The 24,846-nt window shown below is 38.9% G+C and overlaps 1 protein-coding gene across 1 annotated transcript in view; it reads right to left on the reverse strand.

Annotated features, from left to right (window-relative positions):
• NPTN (neuroplastin) overlaps nucleotides 1-24,846 on the reverse strand; it is a 68,993-nt gene that overhangs the window by 29,819 nt on the left and 14,328 nt on the right. Inside the window, exon 2 of the mRNA XM_054564950.1 lies at nucleotides 3,222-3,569. Coding sequence (XP_054420925.1) covers nucleotides 3,222-3,569 — 348 coding nt within the window. The remainder of the gene's footprint in view (nucleotides 1-3,221; nucleotides 3,570-24,846) is intronic.

The following is a 24,846-nucleotide window of genomic DNA, read 5'->3' on the forward strand; positions in this document are numbered from 1 at the left end:
TTATCTTCCATTCAGCACTGGTCCTTATCAATAACATCAAACAGGGTCTCTATGTACAGATAATGGAGGCGTAACAGCCACTAACACAGAAGCAGATGCACGTAAACATGTTAGCGCAGTGGTGTCCCATGGTTTCCAAAACACACTGGACAGAAGCCAAATCCCTGGACCTTAAGTTGAGCAGAATGGCTGCAAACCCTGCAATGGAAGGTGCACGCACACACACCATCAGCAGAAAGCACCACAACTCCAGGAAAAATCAAAACCAAGCAAAAACAAAAGAGAGAGAACCAGTACTCCACAGAAACTAAAAAATGTAAGGCAACATTAAAACCCAAATACACTATTAAGTTTTTACTGAATTTTTATTACTTAATTTCATTTTCTGTCCCATTTGGGACTTCTCCTTCTGGTTCTTCCTCTCAAACTGCACTGAAAAAGGGTGAACTCTGAGAATGAGGCCAAGAACTTCCAGGTGTTTAAGTCCAAGGAGGCCAAAGTAAATGCTCCTCTTACCTGTGGTGGTGCAAATGATCATTGCAGTTCAGGCAGATTAAGAAGTTGATGAGAGCAAGCTGGTAGACTTTCTGCCAAGAATTCTTGGAAGACAAAGAAGAGCACTTTTCCCCTTAAGTATTAAAGATCCAGGAGAGAGTCAGCTGGGAGCAAGCGGATAATTTAAATAGGTTTAAATATGGCTCTGCATATTAGGAGGGTAGTGGAGTGGGGTAACCTCCCTCCCACGACTTCTCTATATGGAAACCAGTGCTAGATCAACTCCTTTGGGCATGAAGCCACCTCTGCATTCTGCACCAGCAAGAAAGTGGGGCTTTTATTTCTGCAGCCGAGCAATACCCACAAAAGTTCAAGAGAGATGAACATTTAGGAGAACTTCAAATTATTTTTACCTGCCACAGACTTCTATTTAGAAGCAATAAGGAGACCCTACCCTAGCCATCATTCTTATGTAGAACATGCTATGGCCAAAGAGATATCCTAAAAACTGGGCACATTTTTCTTCCTGCCTTGCATTACTCAAGGAGCTTTGGGGGAAAGTATTTCCAGGAGGTCTTAGATAGAAGACTTTAACCTCTCCCTGGAAGCAAATGTCCTTGGGGATCATAAAATAATCTAATTAGAGTGGAATTCAGGGTGTTTTGTTTTGTTTTTAAAAGGCTGGCTCTCTAAAATAGTTAACTAGGGTTAGCTGACCCATAGGGAAAGTCTGGGGAAAAAAACAAACTTCAGGTTTTCATTCAACCACATGTTAGGAAGCTTCCAAGTAAACTGGGGGAATGCTATGTACTCTCAAGATTGGTGGGTAGGTACTCCAAAGTCTCATCTTCTTTATTCCCAAGGCATGACCTTGTAACTGTGAGTTGGCTGGAGTCAGGCTCCTGCAAGTACAAATACCAAATGCCCAGCCAAGTCCATGCCTACAAACTTCGGTAGATCTTTGTGGCCATTTGGGTAATTCTTCTTTTTTAAGGAAAGGAGCAAGGGGGCAGGAGAAGGAGGCGTGCAAGGGAAAAAAATTGTTAAATAAAAGAAAAATTGCTGGGTTAATGTTCCCCATTTTCACAGAGACAAGGTTTTCTTTTCCCCTCTTTCCAGGAGCAGATTCTCTGATTCAACAGTGCCAACTGCAGCAGCTCTCCAATCTCTCCTCAAGACATCTTCTGAGTTACTATAAAGAACAACTAATTTGCTATTTTCCACATAAATATATAGATTCAGGACCCATGTCATATTACATACTGTTATCACCAAATTCTTCATAAATGTATTTTACTGTTTTCACTCTCCCTAAATCAATCAGTTCTTTAAGCCAGGGCTCGCTATAGGTCTCTTACTGAGTCCTTGAAGCAAGGCAAAAAACCCAGAGGACCTTTCCATTAAATAGAGAATGCTCCCTCAATTATAATCAGGTCAGATGTAGAGCCAGGACTCTTTCTGGCAGGGAGCACTAGCTCTATGGTGGCTTCTCCCTCCCTCTCCTTCCCACCGTACAAGTAGCAAGATACTCTTCGGAAACTGAGGTAGCCACAAAAGCTCCTGTTTCTGGTATCTTACTTGTACCTGCTACAACAGATGGAGGGGAGGATTCTGCAGTAGCTCACCCTCATCACTCAGAGAAACAGGCCTGGATTCTAGTTTCCTTTTTCTGTGGGCTGGGGAGGGGGAGCAGCACATGAAAAGACTAGTGTGAATGTGAATGGCTTCCAAACTACTACTGGGAAGCCAGCTCTGGCTTGAGCACAGTACTAACAATCAGAGTCAATACTTTTGTGATTGGGGATCAAATGCATCCCTGACTTCAAAACAGCATGATGGGGATTTAAATAATATGTTGCAGCTTAGAGTCACCTGACTCCATAGCAAGACATGGAGGAAATCTCTGGCTCCTGCTTTTAAGAGAACAGGAGACTGGATGGGCAGGACCAGCAGGGAGCATACTGCTGCAGTGGAAGGCTGTTATCAGAGAAGTACATGCCGCTGTTTCAGAAAAGAAAAAGAGCTAGAACTATGGAAATATCCAAGCTTACATGCCACCCAACAACCAAAACATACCACCACACCACACCCATAGCAACATTCCCATCACAGAGCAGAATGACACCAAGTCACAGTGAGGGAAAAGGCTAGGTAGACAGAAACTTAAAACCAAAGAGGTGAAGGCAGCTACTCAGAGAGCTTCAAAGAAATGAACAGAAGGGGAAAAAAAGTAGTTAGACTGGGGAGAGAAACAAAAAAAGAAAGGCACCAAAGAATAACTCAGCAAAAGGACAGCAGGAAACCTACTACAAAATTAAAGGGGAAGGAAAGAAACAATTCAACACTACCCTAGTTTGCCTGATTTTGCAAGTTTTAAGTGTTTCAGGTTTGTTTGTTTGTTTTTTAGCTTCCCCAGTACTCCCTCCCCACCTTTTCCAATGCAGATGATTTTGGACAGTCACGATTTCCCCAAGTTCTTTGTTCCTGAGGAGAAAGACACAGAGAAGGGTTGGGGAATAAGGGAGGTAGAAAGGACGGCAAAGGAAAAAATAGTTGCCACAGATGTTTTCATACACTACAACCAGTAGGGTCGTGGGTCTGAAAAAACGAAGACAAAGGGTGGGGTGAGTGATCATACTGGGGAAGAGGGAAAGGAAGCAGAAGGGAAGGGTCATCGGGCCACCTCTAATGACTACAGTACTACTACTGTAGGGTGCTGGACTCACTCTGAAGGACGCTTATGGTGGCCTGGGCTCGAATCCATGTTATGGAGGGGTTTTGCCTCAAGTCATTCCTCTTGGGGTCGTTGCTGGCCCTGCACTCGTAAGTCCCAGAGTCCTCCAAGGTGAGCCGGGTTATTCTCAGCACACTCACGCCGTTTGACCCGTAGGCGGTGTTTACGGTGACACGGCGCTTCCGAGCACCGTCCCACAGCTGTCTGAAAGACTCTGCTCGGTTGACTTCTGCGTACCACCACTGGATCTCTGGCGTGGGGCTCCCGACCACATCACAGTACAGCTCAAAGGCGTCCCCAGTGAGCTTAGTTTCTGACATGGGCGACTTGACAAACCCAGCTAGAGGGAGGGGGAGCAGGAATGCAGTGACAGGCCAATCAGAAAAAACAAAAGAATCAAGAGGTGTTAATAGTAATTTAAAGAAAAGAAAAAGAAAATGAGTTGCAAAGAACAAAAAGGATTCATTTTTAAACTATAAAGAAACAGTAAACAGCATTTCATACAAGCTTTTAGAAGAAGAACCACCCTGGGAAGCTAGTGAAGCAAAGGCAGGCTAATTACAAGCTGGGGCAGCCCAGGTGCTGGCCAGGCAGAAGCAAGCCCACTGGAAAGCATGTTAGCAATGGGCTCAGTTGGTAGAAATGAGAAAACCTCAAGTTTCAGGGAAAAGCCTTTCTTTAGAGCACAAATCATAACTTTTTCAAACTTAGACAAGTGATGAAAGATAACAAAGTGGCAGTAGGTGTACGAGGTCTGTCCAGAACGTATCCAGCCATATGACATGAAAAATAGAGACATTTATTGAAGAAGATACAAGATACAAGATACACTGTACACAGGACAAAGATGCCTCAGTCCCCTTCAAAGTAGGCACCTTGGGACCTCACACAGTTCTCCTAGCGTGTCTTCCACTGTTCAAAACATTCTGCAAAATTCTTTGTTGGAATCGCCATCAGCTGCCCTGTTGTATTTTCCTGAGATATCTCATCAACTGTCTGAAATCTCTTCCCTTTCCAAGATGATTTTAGTTTGGGGAAAAGCCATAAGTCACAGGGCACCAAATCTGAGCTGTAGGGGGGCTAAGTCACCTGGGTGATTGTGCAAAAAATTCTTGCACAAGACATGATGCACTGTCATGATGAAGCTGCCAATCACCAGTTGCCCATAGCTGCAACTGCTTTCGTGTTGTTGAATCTCTCAACTGAAGAAGAATATTGAGGTGGCATTCCTTGTTAATTGCTTGGCCTATAGGAGCCTACTTGTGATGGACAACACCTTCCCAATCAAAAAAAACACATTAATATGGTCTTTAACTTGCTGCAACTTTGCCATACATTCTTCAGGTGTGGGGAACCAGGCAATTTCCACTGGGACTACTGGGCCTTCACTTCTGGATCATAGCTGTAGACCCATGATTCATCTGCGGTTATGACCTTTGTGAGGAAATCTGGTTCACTGGTAACGGTTTGAATCAAGTCAGTAGCAACTGCAGCACGATATTCCTTCTGCTCTGATACCAGAAGCTGTGAAAGGAGTTTTGCCACACACACGTTTCATGCGAAGATCCTGTGTTAGAATCTCGGACATAGTAGTTTTTAGAATCCCCAGGTTAGCTTCTAGTTCCTGCACTGTCAGTTGCTGATCTTTGTTGATTACAGCCCATACATATTCAACATTCTCAGGTGTCCTGCTTGTTGCAGGACTTTAGAACATGGATCACTTTCAACAGATTCTTGATCATCTTTGAAGTGTTTGTGCCACACTTTTATTTGTATTGCACTAATAGCATCATCCCTGAAAGCCTTCTGAATCATCCGAATAGTTTCTGCAGAGGAATGTTTAAGCTTAATACAAAATTTGACGCAGATTCATTGCACTACTCACTCATTTTGAATGAGACAACCACACAGTATGCATGCTCACTCAACAGAGTCTACCAGCCCCACTGAGTAGTATAGTGAAGTCATCACTGTTCATGCACGTGCATTCCAGTCCACTCTCCTTGACTGCCACATTACATTGATGTCACGCAAACTGTTCTCACTGTATTAACAATGGCTGGACTTTTTCCGGACAGACCCCATATATGTCAAGTCAGGATCTCTCTTTTGGATGGATGAACACTTTATTAAAAAGTACGATGTCTTTTGTGTGCCTCAACAAGAAGTACTAACTAACCTATGAACAACTCTTGGGACTCAGAGTTCAAATTTCAACTGAAAGGGTAACAAATTTCTCTCATGCAGGATTTTACCCTAAGTTCAGGTTAGACTTCTCCCACATCCCATTCTTCCCTGGCCCTTGGCTAACAACCCATCTGTGATTAGGCAGCCTCTACTCAACTGCAGATCCTCAGGCATAGGATAATAAGACCATCTGTACTTCAGAGTGAGAATGTCTATGGGAGTCAGTTCAGGAGTAAAATCAACAGTAACAGCAACCCAACTCATTGCTAGTGAATGGAGGGACTATGCCCTCCATAATCCCTTAAAGTCCATACAACTAGAAAATTCTCCGAAAAAGTCAGTCTTAAAGATAACCATGGTACTTGACAGACTCTCTACAATAACTTAGTTGCCTGGCACCTAGGGGCCAGCTCAAAAAGAATGAAAATGTATAATGCTGAATTAAATTAAACTCTGTGGTGAAGACTAGGCCTCAACAACACTGCCACACACTGCCAAGAAACTAAAAGTGATGCCTACTTTTAAAGTCCACACCCGAGGACATGCTTACTGATTTTAGAGAGGGGAAGGCAGGGAGAGATAGGCAGAGAAACACTGATGTGAGAGAGAAACATCAATCAGTTGCCTTGTGCATGACCAACAGGGGACTGAACCCACATTCTAAGCATGTGCCTTGACTGGGAATCGAACCCCTAACCATTAAGTATACGGAACAACACTCCTGCCAAAAAGCCAACTGAGCCACACTGGCCAGGGCCACTTGTCCAAAATTTGTTTAAAGTTTCACTTCCATAAGACAAGGTAGCAATGGCAGCGGGAGAATTTAAAAAAAAAAAAAAAAAAAATTCCAGGCTTATTTGGAGTCCATAGAAACCCAAATCATAGTGCAAGCATACTCCCAGCTATTTACTCCACCTAGGGTTAATTCAGCATTTCTACCAATTCAGGTAGTGTGCCAAGGTATAGAACAGCAGCTGAAAGAGGGTACTCTGAGTGGGTAGGCAATTTCTCTCCGAATCAAGCCAGCCCCTCTGCAGTGAGCACAGCAGAGTGTCCACAATAATCTACCAACATCAGACTGAAAACATTCCATGAAAGGTACGAATTAAATGAGCAGTTTCCCATAGTCCAGATACCAGGGATGCAATGGGTCTGGGTGAAAATGGAGGGTGCCTGATGGACAATTTTCTGTGTATATCCACAGCAGTATTTACCTTTGGAGATAAATTTCACCCCACGAACCTCAGAACCCAATTACTCAAGTAGAGGTCAGGATCTCCAAATTCATACTAGTCTTTCAAATCATAAAACATTCAGAATCTGGGGAAGAAAGAATGCCATAATTAACAGCCTTAGTCTTAGACTAAATGTTCTGCCTTGAAAATGACATTCTAAACTACCTCTTCAGATCAGTGTCAGTTCCTTATAAGGAACTATCTACCAGAGCTCACAAGAAGCCAAAAAGATGTCATTCGCAGATGCACGGGAAGTTTTAGAATTCCAGAAAGGAGATATCAAGCCTCTGCATGAAGAACTGAACTCATTTCCAGATAAAGTGGGTATCCAAGGAGCCATGTCTTTATCTCACAAACTGCCACCTGCCGACCTGTCAGAGTCAATGTTAACTAATATGGAGGAGTGGTAAAGGAAACTAGTTTCATTCATTTCACTACTGGTTCAATCACCAGAGAAAACTGGTAATCAGTAAATCCCTCAAGCGTAGTGAAGAGCATTACTGTTTTAATTATGTTCTTAATCATTACATGGAATCACAAAGCTCTTATTCTCACATTTTCATGAACTGGGAGAGTTACGTCCTCTCAAATGTGGTGATTAGTTACTTAATTAGTGAATTTGTTTTGTTTTTTTTCCCCTTCTTCCTAATTGTACTTCAAAGCAGGCTTTGCTTTAAGCCTGTTTATCAATCTATTGACCACCCTAATGTAAAAAGAACATGCAAGTATGCCCAGAACCACCAAGAACCCATCCAATTCCAATGCAATCTCAAATCCCAACACCACACAATTCGAAAGTAGCTGAGAACAGCCCAAACACAATTCCCACTTCAGAGAACAGAGCAAGTCGCTCAACCTGACGCTGCCAGCCCTACATAAGACTTCAAGGAGGAAGCAATGCTGATCTGATTTAGTTTAATTTTCTACCTGTATACAGGAAAATGAGACCAGATTTCAAAAATGTCCTTTGAATTAGTAAATTATATGATGTATATTTAAACAAACTTACCTAAAAACAAGATAAAAATCCATTAAAACACTAACAGGCATCTATCTGCGCTCTCTGAAAGCTATTATTATTAAACACATATAAACAAATATCTTCTAAGTATGTGCTCTGTGTTAGACAACTTACTAAGCACTTTATCTCACTTGATCCTCAAAACAGCCTTATAAAATAGATGCCATTATAATTCCTTTAATGATGTGGAAAATAAGACACGACCCCCCCCCCCCCCCCCCCCAATTAAGTACTTTGCTCATAGTCACAAGCTAATAGTGAAAGATCATGGCCTGGAATTCAGGTGTGTCCAAAGCCAAAGCATCGTCTCCCAATGCTTTCCACAACTATAGTCTATGTGCCTTACTAGGCTAAAAAGGTTTTTTGTAGTTATTTGAAAGTTAAAGATATCTTTTGTCACCACTTAAAATTTAATAAAATCAGGCCATGAAAAGCCAGGATCCCTCCACTGGAATGTGCAGCACATTATGATCGCGACTTCTTAAAATTATAATCATTTTAAGAATAGAGAGAAAGGAGCACAGGGTCAAGGAGTTCCTAATGCAACTGTGTGTATGCACGTGTCGTTAGGAGGAAGGGGGAAGGGAAAAAGTAAGAAAATAAAAAATGGTTCCAAAGCAAAACTACCCCCTAGTAATGGAGGAAAAAAATACAATAAAAAAGTAAACTATAAAAAAAACCCCAACCCTGCCCCCTAGTTCTGATGAGTCCTTTAGCCTGCTCTTAAGAAGGCTAGCTTTATAGAAAGGAGTTTAAAAGACATTATATGCATTCTCTGGTGTTGTGGTCAGTGGCCAAATTAATAAAGGGAAACACCTGAAATTTTCATAACATAAGTTTAAAAAGTGCTTCCATACACATCACATCTCATTTCATTCACAAAACTTCACAAGGTTCATAGGGCAGGTACAGAGAAAGGAAAGTTCATGACTTGCCCAAGTTTACTTAGGCAGGTAATCCTGATTGGAGTTGGGATCAGAACATAGGTCTTCAGTTCTCAGTCAATGTTTCCTTCCAATAAATCCAGACCAAGTAGGAGATTCCTTGACAACTGAACACTCAATCAACAAATATCATGGAAACAGCTCTATTTCTCCTCCTAGCAGTAGGGAAAAGAAAAACACCTCTCTATACAGTACAGGAATACCCAGAGATACTGTGGGTTGAGTACCAGACCACTGCAAAAAAGCGAGTCAATCTTTTTGCTGGTGGAGGGAGGGTCTTGCCTTGTTAAAAACATCTGTGAAACAATAAAATGAGACATGCCTATACCGTGAAATCGCAGCAAGGGAATGTTATTATCAACATCTACCTCATTACACATCCAAAATTAGCTCCAATTCAGAAGAGAGAAACCAGCTAACAGGAGGAGGCAGGCAGCTAAGAGCCTGACTCATTCATTGCCCTGCCTTTCATTACCAAGGGCTTTCAAACAACTATGTGCCCTCAACATGACAGCACTGCCTAAAGCTGGAAGGCCAGCGGAAGTTAACTGTTTGATCTTTGAATCGAAAGTCATCTAATATTTTGGGGAAAACCTACATTTCAGAAAAACAATCTTGCGTCCCCTTCCCCACCATCATCCCTACTCATTGTAATACATAACTGCGCTCAGATCTCAAACAGGCTTGACAAAAGTACTAACATGAGTGTATTCAGTTCAACAATGAGAAAGGGCAACTGAACGGTGGCCACTGGCTTTAGGGGAGGGAGGGATTAGAACCTGAGGGTGGAGGACGGTGGCAGACAGAGTATAAAAAATGGAGACAGTAACTGGGAAGAGCATAATGGAAAATTGTGAAACTGGGGATGGGAGATGGAAGGCAAAGAAGAAAGACAGCTGGGACTAGCAGCCGGAGAAAGAAGGAGCTCTGGCAGGAAAAACTGGATGTGTATAATATGGAGCAGAGGGTGAAAAGAAAAAGGGAACACAGAAAAACAAGTTGAATCCAATCCCAAGAAAATGCTTTACTTATGACCTAAGGAAGCGAAAACACTAGCCCCACTCCACAGAGAAGGGACCATCAATGATTTTTTACAGTTGAAATTATTTACCTCCGGGGCAATCACTGAACAGGAATTAAGACACACTTCTCTCCCTCTCTCAGCTAACTACTGCCAAGCCAGGCCTTTAAATCTAGCCTGCTTTTATCATCTTTTACTTTTTATTTTAAAAACACCTGTTCCCTTCAGGCCCCTCTCTACTAATTCCCTGTGGGTGGCTCACACTGTTTGTTGTCTCCTTCATGACTCACAAGAAAGAGGAAATGGCAGCCAAGGACACAAAACTATCTCTCTTTGCCTCCTCTCTTTCTCTTTCTCCCTCTCTCCCTCCCCACTACCCCACCCTACCTCTGCTACCCCCACCCCACCTCCATGTACCTCGAAAAGAAGACTGAGCAAGTCAAATTGATACTGTGATTACAGGCACAGTATTTCAAACCTAAGTAACTCTTAACTGCTACAAGGCTGCATACACAGGCTACTATACAGCCTGCCTGCCCTTACTTTTCATTTAAGAAGTGAATCACCTGTCACTATTCCTTAACACCAGATGCAGCTCATAAGTCTATATGCACTCATTCCATGTGTACCCACCAAGGGTGAGGCAGGCCTGAGGCTCTGGGAGTGGATAGAAATGGGGTAACCTCATTCTCTGCAGCACGAAGGAGGTATATGGGTCTGATCTCATGCTTTAGTCCAATCTGTAGATAAAGGTGGCAGAAATTACAAAGAATTTTCCAAATTCAGACCTATTCCTTTCACAGCCACCTCTATCAGGCAAACATAACAAAGGCTTGGAAATTAAAACTGTCCCCACCACTAGCTTCTATACCAGGGCGCAATCTTTATTCTAAATTATACCATGCAAATAGCTAAAGGAATCTGCTTGGCATATTTTAACCAGCCTTCTGCTCTGGAGAAACAGAAAAATCTAGTTCAAGAGAGACTATGTCGTTCAGTGATCAAAAGCAGCAAACTCCAAAATCAGATTGTCTGGAGGCTCTGTACCTAATTTTATGGTCTTAGGAAAGTGACCTAACCTCTCTGAGATTCTCTCTAATCTGTAGTACAGGGCCAATAATAGTAGCGACCTCACAGGGTTATTGTGAAAATTATATGTATTAAATAACACAGCTTAAAACAGTGTCTGGCACATGGTAAGCACTCAATAGTATTAGATTCTACATGTGCATAGAGACAACGCTTAACAGATGGTGTGCAGCAGCCTTCAGGACTGCTCCACGACAAGCTTAGAAGTTTAGATTATCTAAACTTCTTCAAGAAACAACAAAAAAATTGCTCCCTGGCCAGGCAGCTCAGTTGTTTTGAGTGTCGTCCTGATACACCATGGCTGCAGGTGTGAGCTCTGTACAAGGCACATAAAAGAATCAACCAGAGAATGTATAAATAAGTGGAACAATAAATTGATGTTTCTCTATCTCCCTTCCCCCGCTCTCTAAAATCAATACATTAAAAAAAAGAAACAACAAAAAAATTAACCTTAATCTAAGAACCAGAATGGAAATATCAATGGCAGAAGGCAATGAAAAAAGAAGGAATTTTTCATTTCTTCCTATCCTTAGAGGAAATTAGAACGGGGAGAGTGATAAAACAAGAATGGACTCAAAGAAATTAACCAATGTTATGAGAACGATAAGCCATTAAATCTGAGATATCATGAATAAGATGGAAAGCCCACAAGTAATGAGACTAAAAAGAGGCAGTAATAGATTCTACTTTAAAAAAAAAAAAAAAAAAGTAAAGAAAAAACCTACCAATTACAAATGAAGCTGTATACAGGAAAATGAGACCAGATTTCAAAAATGTCCTTTGAATTAGTAAATTATATGATGTGTATTTAAACAAACTTACCTAAAAACAAGATTTATAATCCTTTAAAACATTTATTAGCAATAATATATGAGAAGATACTGAATATTAGTCAGGCCAACCTGTAAGTTCACAAAATGTAAAGCAAGATGGTAGTTACAGGATTTTGGATCCTGTCAGATTAGTGTAATTTCGGTCTCAGAAAGAATGTCAGCTTTTTAGTCAGGATCTCCACACATAAAGTTCTCTTGACTTCGGAAAGTTTCTTCAAATGGGAATGATGCCAACTACTTTACAGGGTATAGTTCTGAAAGTCATATAATATGTGTGTGTGGAAGAGGTCTATAAATTGTAAAGTTCTATGCGAACGTTAAAACTTTAGCACAGGTACGGGATAAGCACTTGATATGGCTGATCTTCAACAAGGATTTTCTTTCACTCCTGTTGTCAAGTCCTACTGACAAGCTAAACAGGCATGATCTAGATCCATGGGTCTTAAAGTCTGTGACCAAAAAAAAAGTTGTAAGTATGACAAAAAGCCATGAGCTTCTAAAATCCCCCACAATACACACAAACAAAATTCCATATATAACAGAGGGGTGCCCCGGACCCCCGGGCTACATGCCCTGAGTCTCAATTGTACTGCTATTAAATGAGTGAACAGATTAAGGGTCTCTATTAAGCTGAGAGCTCACCTTATAGGGAAATGAGTCATGGTTTACATCTTGGTTGGACTCTTCAACTTCTTCAACCAGTCTCATCTGAAAAACTGCAATACTTCCTAACTTCTTAAGGTCATGGCGAGGTTCACATAAAAAACATACACAGACCTGGCTGGTGTGGCTCAGCTGGTTGGAGCATCGTCCCATAACCAAAGGGTTGCGGGTTCGATTCCCCGTCAGGGCACATGCCTTGGTTGCAGGTTCAATCCCCAGTCCAGGAGCATACAATCCCCAGCCAGGGCAGCTACAGGAAGCAACTAATTGATGCTTCTCTCTCACCATCGATGTTTCTCTCTCCCTTCCTCTTTTTCTAAAAGCAATGAGACAATGTCCTTGGGTGAGGATTAAAAAAAAAGAAAGTTCAATGTATATAAATTAACGTTGTTACCCATACAGCTATAAATGTAATAATGTAGGATGGCCTTTATACAAGCATTCTACTCTGTGATTTAAAGGATGGCCTAAACCAATCCTGGGTGTTCTGCTGAAGGACCTCAAAAGCAGTGTGGGAGAAAGTCAGGGGTGGGGAGGGGGAACAGGAGAAACGGCTTACTAACAGTGATTTTTCTAATTTTTTTTTAGTTTTCAAAAAAAAGGCATTGAAAACAACTAACCTAAATAATTTCAACATGTTTCAACTAGAAAGTGTCATTAAATAAGGCAAGGTTGCCAGCAATAATTTTAAAAAATCATAATAAATCGTGGTAAAAAAATGTCTTATAAAAATAGCTTTAGACAAGTTTTAAGAAACAGGAGGGACTGGAAATTTTTAATAGCAAAGAGAGCAATCAGCTCAGAAATTATCCCCCTCTTACATTTCTCTTCATGCATATCTAACATGCTCCAAGAGCTCAGCAGCACTTGCCTATGACCATGAATAGCCTCGAATGGGCTCTGTTTGTATGTTATTTATCAGAAAAATCCTAGCCACTTATTCTACGCTTTTATCATCCTCAGGCAAAGAGCTCCATTATTAAAGATCCTCCTTGAGACTAAACATTTCTTCTTTACCCCATGGAGGAAAGAGGCATTTTAATTTAATCTCGAACAAAGAAAATGGGGCTAATAATAGATCACGTCCTATTTTGACTGTGACCATTAACCTTAGTTTTAAAAAACTAAGGACATGTCCAAGAGGTAAAATGCAGTAGCCATAAACTGCTACCATGCTAATATCTTTAGGAAACTTTAGAAAATTTACTCCTAACTCCACAGGCAGCACTCAAGCTGCTGGTACACAAAGGATAAAAACTAATCTTGGTAGCCGTTAAAAATCAGGGATGTCTCATCCAAAGGAAATAGACAAATGAATACAAATCAGCTATATCTCAAAGAGTGTTCTTAATGAAAGATTGGTTTCATACAGTGAACTCTTTACATATTTAAGCAAATGTTCATAAAAGCTCTCTTGTCCCAAGAGACTATCAAAAATAGCTATGGGCCAACCTAGAACTACACCCAAATGGAACTTTGAAGCAAGAAACAATTTTTTTGGTGGGGAAAGAGTAAGGAACAGTTAGAGAGCATTTTAAGAGTATGCCTCAGTTGACCCGTCAGTTAGGATTTATTGAAGGCAAAGGGGAAAACATGCTAGAAAGGTTGAATACTCCAGTTAAATAAACCATTCTCAAAGCCATGGGTAATTACTAACCAAAAGCTAATCTCCACTAATTATTTTTTCTGTGAAATTCACTTGTCTATAGATTCAGTATAATTTTTGATAACAAGCTCACTTTCTGTCCCTGACAATGTACCAACAATCAGGACTTAAATGTTAGAGAGAACACAATTCAGCTCTTCCTTCCACAGAATACTACAATTCAGCTAATTCTTTCATCCTCACACAATCCCATGGGAATGACAACAAACACAGTGTCCAAAATGATAGTCTGTATATAATCTAAACGATATTTTAACTAAAAGAGGCAGGACGCTCCTCCCCAGAAACCACGAGAGTCAAATATTTTGCACATAGGGAAATTCAATCTTTGTATCACATCCTGGGATGTTAGGTAATATTGTCCTGGTCTTCCTAGGTGATTATTTCCAAAACATAAATAGCATATAGTTGAAAACCACATTGGAAGCTCTGTTATATAATCAAAGGCAAAACTTTCCCTAGAGTAGCAATTCTTAAACTTTATCATGCATTAGAATCATCTGTTAAAACACAGGCTGCTGGGCCCCATCCCCAGAGATTCAGCTCCAATAGGTCAGAAGTGGGGCCTAGGAATGTGCATTTCTAACAAATTCTCAGGTGATGCTGGTATTGCTGGTCCACAGACCACACTCTGACAATTAATGCATTAGCATGGAATTGTTAACTGTCTCAGCTTTTTCAAATAGATGGAAAATGAAAGCATAGGAGTCACACAGATGCTTCTGAACCACAAAAAGACTCTCCTAGCAGTACAATCTGTGTTCAAAGCCAAAAAATGAAATGTGGTGAAATGGTAGCTAATAAAAACCTGTGTCACTCACTATGACTTCATAATAATGACTTTTATCTTGCATTTGTTCAACTTATCTACAAATTGAAGTATGCTTTCAGTTCAATTATCCATTTATTGAGGGCCTATTTACTAAGGACTGTGCACAGGGATAATAAACTTTGCTCCTAAGGATAGCTCAACCTTGCAAGACATGAGACAGAAAAATAATCAAAATATAATACAATGATAATGAACCTCCCTTAACAGATGTATAAAAGAAAACAGGAACATATAAGAAATAGCACCTGTTAAGTGTTCATGCTATTCAGAAATATAAAGATAGCCTATAGCCTCAAGACCTCTTAATTTAGAGAAAATGACAAAAGTCCTGCAGGCTAAGCAACTTGGGATTCTTTCTACAAAACAAGTGGTGTGACTAGTAGCATTATGAAGGATGACTCAAAAGTTTTAAAAAAAATGTTAGGAAACACCTTCAATAATTCAAATGGAAAATGAAGGAAGAGTAGTTGTAGAAAAGGTGAGACGGTAATGGGTGTGAGAAATGTTTACAATATACAATCAACTGAAATTGTTGACCATGGAGTGGAGAGTGATAGTGTAAATGGAATAAAGGAAGACAGGCTGAGAGTTGGCTTTGGAGGTCCATAAAGAGTAGGCTATGCTAAGGAGAAATACAAATCTGGTCTTCAGGAGAGTGGTGAAGGCTGGAAATAATGCACTTGGGAGTTATCAGCTTAGGTGGAAGCTGAAGCCATTGGAGGAAATGAGATCACCCAGGGAGGATGAAACAGGAATTGAGAATGGAACTTTCTCCATAATCATACTTCTTTCCAAATGATTCACCACTAAATGCAGTGTACTTTTTACTAGGATAAAATATACCAAAATACAAATTAATTCTCTTCTAATATCTGGACAACACTTTTAATAATCTCAGGTAAATAATTTATTATTCTTTGCTTTGGAATTTATTATTGCTTTGGAAGATTTAAAAGAAGAGTTTTCTCACGTTCTTGCAATCAATAACTCAGACACAAGGCCCAGTACTTATGCCAGAAGCTACCAAAGCAGCATTAGACTTTACATGAAGTAGATTACATAATGTTATTAGCCTTTAAAAATAATCCTTAACCTTTCATAAAAACAGTACCCATTTGATTCCAAAGATTATTTTAGGAAATGCTTTTTCTTGGGAAAAAGCAAACAGTTAATCACAACCAAATTTTCTCAACTTTTAAAAAGAAAATTTATGGAATCTCAGCCTAACCCACAAGGATAAACCACTCTCACTTGCACTCAACAGTAGTGTACTGAAAAGAAACAAAGCCAATATGACACAGACGAAGTGATTCTAGGTAAGAAATCTCACAGGAATAGTAAGGAGCTCCTACTTGAGAAGTGATCAAAGTTCATGAAGTACTGCTATGTTTATACTTTTTCCTACCTTCCTGGTCCTCTTCAATATTTCTGTAAAGTTAACCACATATGGTTTTTGGAAAACAAGGACAGCAACAATGGGCAAATGATCAAGAGATTCTCCACTTCAACAAAAGAGTGGGAAATTTCCTCCCCCTCTCCAGGCCCCAATGGTCTCTTAATGTAAAAAAATATATAAAATAAAATAAAAATAAAACTAATAATAAAAAATGAGGATATTCAATAGGTCTTATTCTTTACCGATGAACCACAGTCACAGTATTTTGAAACTGCAAACTTTCCCACTACTTTAAGTCACAGTTGTGGCAAAATTATGTATATGGTAAGATTAAACAAACAAGTTCAAGGAATATTTGGTATTACACACTGTTCATGGAGATCTGTATTTCTCCCCAAATTCTCAACAATTTATATAACTATGGTTCATTCCAGGAATTTCACTTGCAACCCCAAAATGGGCAATAACGTGAACAAAATTTTACATTTAAACAGGAGAGGGGAGTAAGAAAGCCACCAGGCAAATCATTCTCAAAGCAATAAGCAATTTTACTTTACCCTATGCTCCAACACCCTTACCACTCTTAATTAGCAATTTAATATAAAATCTTCTGCTAAAAGAATTAAGGTCCTATTTGGGGAATTTAGTAAGCCTATCTAGAAACAGACTCTCAAGAGCACCTTCTTAAAATTTAACAGACTTCCAGACAACAGGGTGCTAAAAAGAAACACACATATTAAGACGTGAAAAGGCATGGAAGAAACTTAAATGCATATAACCAAGTGAAAAAAAGAACTTGAAATGGATACATGATATATGATTCCAAATATATGACATTCTGTTAAAGGAAAAAAACTATGGAGACAGTAAACAAAAAAAGAATCAGTGGTTACCAAGGAGCTAAGGGGGAGGGGGAGAGATGAACAGGTGGAAAACAGGATTTTTACGGCAGTGAAACTACTCTGTATGATACTATTATGGTATATACATGGCATTATACATTTGTCAAACCCCACAGAATGAATATACAATAACAAGAATAAATTCTAATGCAAACTATGGGGATAATGACACGTCAATGTAGTTTCATCATTATAACAAGTACAGTACCGTATATCACTCCTGTAGGGATGGCGCTAGTGGAGGAGACCGTGTGTGGGTGGGGGCAGGAGAAATATGGGAACTCTGTACTTTCTGCTCTACAACTGCTCTAAAAATAAAGTCTATTAAAAAAATAAATGTACTGCCCTGGTTGGTGTGGCTCACTGGATTGAGCACTGGCCTGAAAACCAAAGGGTCACCAGTTCGATTCCCAGTCAGGGAACATGCCTGGGTTGCAGGCTGGGTCCCCAGTTCAGGATACAGGAGTGGCAACGACACATTGATGTTTCTCTCCCTCTCTTTCTCCCTCTTCCCTTCCCCTCTAAAAATAAATAAGTAGAATCTTTTTTAAAAAAATTACAAAAATTAAACGTACTAACTGAAAAATACTTGTAATCACGTACTGAGATTTATTTGCTCTTGGGATTGAGTGGTATCTGATTGTAGATAATTTTTTTAATGATACATAAATGCAAAACTACCTTTAAACAATGAGAATTCTGTTTTGTCCAAACGAACTAGGCAATGCCCATCTACTTGTATTTCTTTTTTTTTTTAACTAATTTATTTTTTTCAAATACATTTGTCTCCAACTTCCCCACACTACTTTCCCCTGCCCTCCCTCCCCTCTCAATCCTTCCCTACTCTGGCTTTGTCCATGAGTCCTTGCTATATGTTCCTTGACTTTCCCATCCCCTTCCTTCCCCCCCGCCCCGTCCACCGCCCCCACTTTCCTCTTGTCTCTGTTGGGTTTCTTTTCTCTTTCAGTGTTGCTGGTCTTATTTTCCTTACATCTTTGTTTTGTTGGTTAGGTTCCGCTTATAGGTGAGATCATATGGTATTTGTCTTTCATCGGTTGGCTTGTTTCACTTAGCATAATGCTCTCTAGTTCCATCCATGCTGTCGCGAAGTTTAGTAGTTCTTTTTTTCTTTCTGCTGCATAGTATTCCATTGTGTAAATGTACCATAATTTTTTGATCCAATCATCTACTGATGGGCATTTAGGTTGTTTCCAACACTTGGTATTGTAAATTGTGCTGCTATGAACATTGGGGTGCATAGGTTCTTTTGAATTGGCGTTTTGGGATTTTTAGGGTATAGTCCCAGCAGGGGAATCACTGGATCAAAAGGCAGTTCCACTTTCAGCTTGAGAAAATTCCACACTGCTTTCCACAGTGGCTGCAGCAGTCTGCATTCCCACCAACAGTGTGCTAGGGTTCCCTTTTCTCCACAGCCTCGCCAGCACCTGTTGTTTCTTGATCTGTTTATGATGGCCATTCTGACTGGTGTGAGGTGGTATCTCATTGTGGATTTGAGCTGCACTTCTCTGATGGCAATTGATGCCGAGCATCCTTTCAAATGTCTCTGGGCCCTCTGTATCTCTTCCTTGGAAAAGCGTCTGCCCAGGTCCTTTGCCCATTTTTTGACTGGATCATTTGTCTTCTTGGAGTGGAGTCAAGTGAGTTCTTTATATATCTTGGAGATCAAACCTCTATCTGATGTATCATTAGCAAGTATAGTTTCCCATAGGGCTGGCTCCCTCTTCATTTTGCTGATGTTTTCTTTAGCCGTGCAGAAGCTTCTTATTTTGATGAGGTCCCACTTGTTTATTCTTTCCTTTATGTCCCTTGCTTTAGGAGACATATCGGTGAAAAAATTGCTGTGTGGGATATCTGAGCATTTCCTGCCAATGTTCTCCTCTAGAACTTTCATGGTGTTGCAACTTCTTTTTAAGTCCTTTATCCATCTTGAGTTTATTTTTGTGTATGGTGTCAGCTGATGATCCAAGTTCAATTTTTTGCATGTAACTGTCCAGCTCTCCCAACAGCATCTGTTGAAGAGTTATTACTCCATTTTATGCTTCTGCTCCCTTTGTCAAATATTAGTTGCCCATGTAGACCTGGGGTTATTTCTGGGCTTTCTATTCTGTTCCACTGGTCTATCGGTCTGTTCCTGTGCCAGTACAAGACTGTTTTGAGTATAGTGGCTTTGTAATATAATTTGATGTCCGGTATTGTGATCCCTCCTACTTCATTTTTCTTTCTCAAAATTGCTACAGCTATTCGGGGTCGTTTATGGTTCCATATAAATTTCTGAAACGTCTGTTCTTTTTCTGTGAAATATGTCACTGGTATTTTAATAGGGATTGCGTTGAATCTATAAATTGCTTTGGGTAGTATGGACATTTTGATGGTATTAATTCTTCCAATCCATGAACATGGTATATGCTTCCATTTATTTGTGTCTTCCTTAATTTCTTTCTTCAATGCTGTAGTTTTCTGCATACAGGTCTTTTACCTCCTTGGTTAAATTTACTTCTAGGTACTTCATTTTTCTTGTTGCTATATCGAATGGTATTTTTTTCTGATTTCTTCTTCTCTTTCATTGCTGGTGTACAAAAATGCCTTTGATGATTTCTGAATATTGACTTTGTAGCCCGCTGTTTTGCCAAATTCACTTATTAGGCTGAGTAGTTTTTTGGTGGAGTCTACAGGGTTTTCTATGTACACTATCATGTCATCTGCAAACAATGATAGCTTTACTTCCTCCTTTCCTATTTGGATGCCTTTTTATTTCTTTTTCTTGTCTGACCGCTGTGGCTAAGACTTCCAATACTATATTAAATAGAAGTGGTGAAAGCTGACATCCTTGTCGTGTTCCCGATCTTAGTGGGAAAGCTTTTAGTTTTTGCCCACTGAGTATTATGTTGGTTGTAGGTTTTTCATATATGGCCTTTATTATGTTGAGGAATGCCCCATTTATTCCCATTTTGCTGAGTGTTTTGATCATAAATGGGTGCTGTACCTTATCGAATGCTTTTTCTGCACCTATTAAGATGATCATGTGGTTTTTGTCTTTCCTTTTATGTGATGTATTACGTTTATTGATTTGCGTACCTTGTATTTCTGACACAAGCACAGAAAACAAGGGAATCTTTTCTAGCCTATGAATCATCTTAAACCTTGAAGTCAACCAGACTTCCACTAGGCTATCTTTATTATTTCCTCCTAACTATACTAAACAGAAACCTCCCAGCTTACGCAAAACAATCTTAAGTCTTCGTCACATTAAGTACCCAAGGGCAGATATTACACTCTGGCAAGGTAACCATATAATTTATCATCTAAACCAGGAAATGTTTAAGAGTGAGAGGGATGCCAAGGACTCCACTTATGGAGAACCTGGAGGTTGTGTTGTACAAGACCAGGCAATTAGAGTGGAGCTATCCCAGAAGAGAACTCCAATTATCTTCCAATTCTAAATACAGTATATTTGTGACTTACAGAGTTTTCCCAAGAACACTGAGCAACAATGTGCCAAAAACCCCTTTGACTGCTTAAATGTCTATGTCTGAGCTTTAACTGCATCTAGTCCTACAAAGCACCTCCAAATTTCTGGGGATTTTTTCTCTCTATCAAAACTGCCAAATCCTCAACCCTAATCTCCTCATTCAAAAGTGTTTGGTAATGGGGGTGGGCAAGAGCAAAATGGGAAAATTGGGACAACTGTAATGGAATGACAATAAAAAAAGAATTATTTGGTAGCTATACCACCATTGGCTCTGATAATTTCCCCCATTAACTAGAATCTCTTGCCTTACTATGAAATACACAATATAAATCAAGCACTACTTTCTTGATTTCAAATGAAAAGTATACAAAGATAAATGAATCCTAATACTTGCAAAAAGCAGTATTCTACTTAGTAGTCTGAGAGTATTATCATTTCTGGTAAAATTATAAACAAACAGACCCAGACTGTGTAGGCTAACATTGATTCTCTATGTATGAATATATTATCAGGTACTCTCTGATAGTGTTTCAGAAATGCAGTATTCTATGAATTCATGAAGCTACATAAGTCAATACTGTGTTTGTGAGAAAGACTGTATTTTAATAGATTATAAATTATCTAGAAACCAAAACGTCTTTAGTTTTGTATCCCTATATATGTTGCACATATACTCAATATTTGTTAAGATGGTGAGAAAAAACAATTATGACTAACTGAGGAGTAAGGTAAAACCTTCCATTCAATTTCAACCTATTAATAACTTAAAATGTATTAGCAATCACTAATGTTAATGAATGGTATAATAAATGAAACCATCTTTCTTTTATTAGGAGAGTTTTTCATGGTATCACAGCCATTTTTCTGAGTATCAACAATCATAAATTCTAGGAAACTAGATTATGGTATATTTCAATTTACCACAGATGCCTTGCAAGTTACATTTTTTTAAAAATAATCAAATCCCTAATGTCAGTTTGTTTCCTTGTCATGCATCCACTAATCCTAAACAAGCAAATGAATAAAAATTGAGTGTAAAATTTTTAACTTGAGATTTTACTTCACAGTTAGCATGCAACTTTCCCATTCCTTTCCAAATTAGATAATGGTGCTTTCCATGATCAATTCTAAAAGAAAAGGAAGTTCAGATTCCCTGTAAACCTCCTAGAATCAAAAACAAACAGCCTAGAAATCTTTCTTTGAAAAGATAACTTTTAAGAACACTATGGGGGTTTAAAAAAACATTTCAAAAAGATTACTGAACATATAACTAATGTCTTTGAAAGAAAATTCATTATAACAGCAGTTAATCTGCTTAATGTGCTAACATTTCTTGATTATTTACACGTTAGGCATAATATAAAGTGAATTATATAATTTAATTTACTACATAAAAATACAGTCTACCCCTTAAAGTTATTATTGCCATTATACAGATGTGCAGAGAAAGGATGCACATTCTGGCAGTTTTAATTTCAGAGCTCAAAATACCACACTATACTGACTCACTGATGCTTTGTTTACAATTAGAACTACATGATATCCTATATACATTATTTAATTCAAATACATGTGTATCTTAAATAACTGTCAAGGAGTATATTCTACTTCTTATCAATGTTACCAGTTCAGGCCTTTAACATGACACATACATCTCCAATTATCTATATTACCTATATGGCCTATAAACTTATAACTTACAGGGGGGCCTATAAGTTTAAAAAGTACTTGGCATCACTCACTGTAACCTATTGTTTTAAGTAATAGATTTCCATCTCTTATTAGCAGATCTCCAAGGTGGTTGCTAAAACCACACATCCTTAAGATTTTCTTCCCACCAAGGGATGTAAACTGATAGCACTCCCAATCCTTTTCCAAGCAGGGACTTGACAGCACACCTCTGTACTAGATCGCATGCATACTCTTTAATTTCAATGCTAGAAGCAAATGACAGTTTTTCTCACAGAGAGGCTGACAAACCTTAAAATAAAAATTCCTAGTCCATTTTGCACCAGGGTGATTATCTTCACACCACTCTACAGATTCTTCCTTAAAGGGATTATCTTTTCTTTGGTCTTATTTTAAACATGGACACATGTATTAATATAAATATTTTAATCATCAACCTTGCAAATTATCTACAAGACCTTTTCCATGCAGCTATCAAGACTGACCACACAGACTGTAAACCAAAGGTAAGAAACATCCTTGTGCAAAATCTTCATTGAGTATGTCTACACAGAGGCCACCCATTTTATCAATTTAAAAACCCTGCCCCTCAAAAGGCCAAAGATTCTTTGAAACAGGAGACTCTCTCCCCACTGAAGAACAGACTGTTATGTAACTAACAAATTGAAATCCTACTTAATTTTTAAATAAAAAGAAAAAAAAACTTTCTGCTGCTAAAGGCTGAAAACTCTTCAATTTAATTCTTGCCCTAATCTGACACTTAGATATACCATGGTTTAAAGAAGCTGTAATTTAATTGTAGAACCCTTACTAACATCTGCTCCCTCCTCCATTCTTCAGGAAATCCTGAAGTTCAGTCAACAATCCAAATCTATTCTCTTTTTCATAATTACTTATTTGCACTCTCATCATGTTGTTTCAGGTCTTCATCATCGCATAACTCCATGAGATAGCACCTCCACCATGAGGTGGAGGATCAAGCTGTCACTCAGTTAGCGTCCCAGATACCAGCAAAATATTGCTGCTTCTCTTGAAAAGGGACAGCAAAATTGTATTCATAATCCTTTCAGTAAGTTTAGCAGAGTTGTTCTATTCCCAGTTAGGGCACATGCTAAGATACCCACAGAGCTAAGATATTACATGTGTGAACATTCACGATTTCCACCAAAAAATACTCCTGAGAATAAAAACAGTAATATATTGCTCCTTTACATTTCATGAAGCTTTTCCCTGTTTGGCATGAGAAAGGCTTGCTCTGTAGGCCAATTTCTCCATCAAGAATTTGGTCATTATCAACATATTTCCTTTCAATGACATTTAATAACAAAAGATGTATTCTAGGGGTTCCATACACTTATATAAATGGAAATATCTGTCATTCCAATTACTATATTCAAAATAGAAAGGTTATCAATATCAAGAATTATAATCCATACTACTAAAACACTACAGTCTGTGAATGATGTGTATACACAGAACAAGCTTTGAAAGGATATACAACAAACTACTATCACTGCTTATTCCTGGGGAATGGGATTAGAGGAGGAACTTTAATGTTTTACTTTAACCACCTGGGTATTATTTGAAATTGTTGTGTAAGCAAGTCTTTCGTAATTATTTTTTAAATATAGTAACTTTGCCCTTTTTTCAAAAACTTAAATAAAATAATTCCATGTCAAAATGCTGGTTAACCATTATCCAAGGCAGGAAAGTTTATCCTGTCTGCTAATATTCCCTCCTATAGTTAATTATACCTATCCTTTGAATATTCAACCTGATGAAAACTTCATTCAATTCTAGGCAGAGATGTCTGGCAAGCTTATGTATCAGGTTACCTGGGGCTCACCTGGTACTACTAAACCTGTCAAGTTTTTCCAATGGTGTATTTTGAGAGTTTAAGACTTGATACAATTCTAGAACTCTGTCAGTGATAAACAGATAGTATTGCAGAATGGTAAGGTGACACTCACTCGAAGACACTACTAAAAACACATTCCACTCAAATTCTTTCCCAATTCTGACTTTGATGAACTGCTACACTATATATACCTTTTACTGAAATACAAATGTCAGCAAGCTCATATTTCTACTGGTAATTTGTGAGCAATTTTCACTGTAGCTTAATGTTGTTCCTACAGTAAGTACTACTACTCTGTATACTCTTGTGGGGTTTTCTTTTTTTAAAAACGCCCATCAAAATTTCCCCTTTCATCATACAGCTATAAAATCTGATCACCCTAGCACCACCCTCAGCTCATAATTGAATTTTAATGCTTACCTGCTACTAGGTAGCAAATTACAAGCTCTACCGGCAGACATTTTGGAATGTTTCATGTGCACAGCCTTGCAGGAAGCACTAAACTTCACCAGCCTACAAGCACTTTATAGTTCACATTTAATATTCATTATGAGCCCCCTGCATGAAATTCTTTCTGCCTTAATGTCCTCAGTTCCATCAGGAATTAATTTCATTTGTAACTAGGCCTCAAAGACTAACTCATCTGTTTTTGAGAAATATGGACATTATGAACCTGAGGGGATTAAAAAGACTTAAAAAAACATGTTAGAAAATCTCCACCATATAAAGGAAACCATCAAACAGCTATTAGGAAGAGCAAAAATATGCAAACACTTCAGCTCAAAAACCAG

This window comes from Pteronotus mesoamericanus, unplaced genomic scaffold (assembly GCF_021234165.1).
Source record: "Pteronotus mesoamericanus isolate MK-2021 breed Mesoamerican mustached bat unplaced genomic scaffold, CSHL_Meso_final contig_100, whole genome shotgun sequence".
In the NCBI taxonomy this organism is placed as follows: Eukaryota; Metazoa; Chordata; class Mammalia; order Chiroptera; family Mormoopidae; genus Pteronotus; species Pteronotus mesoamericanus.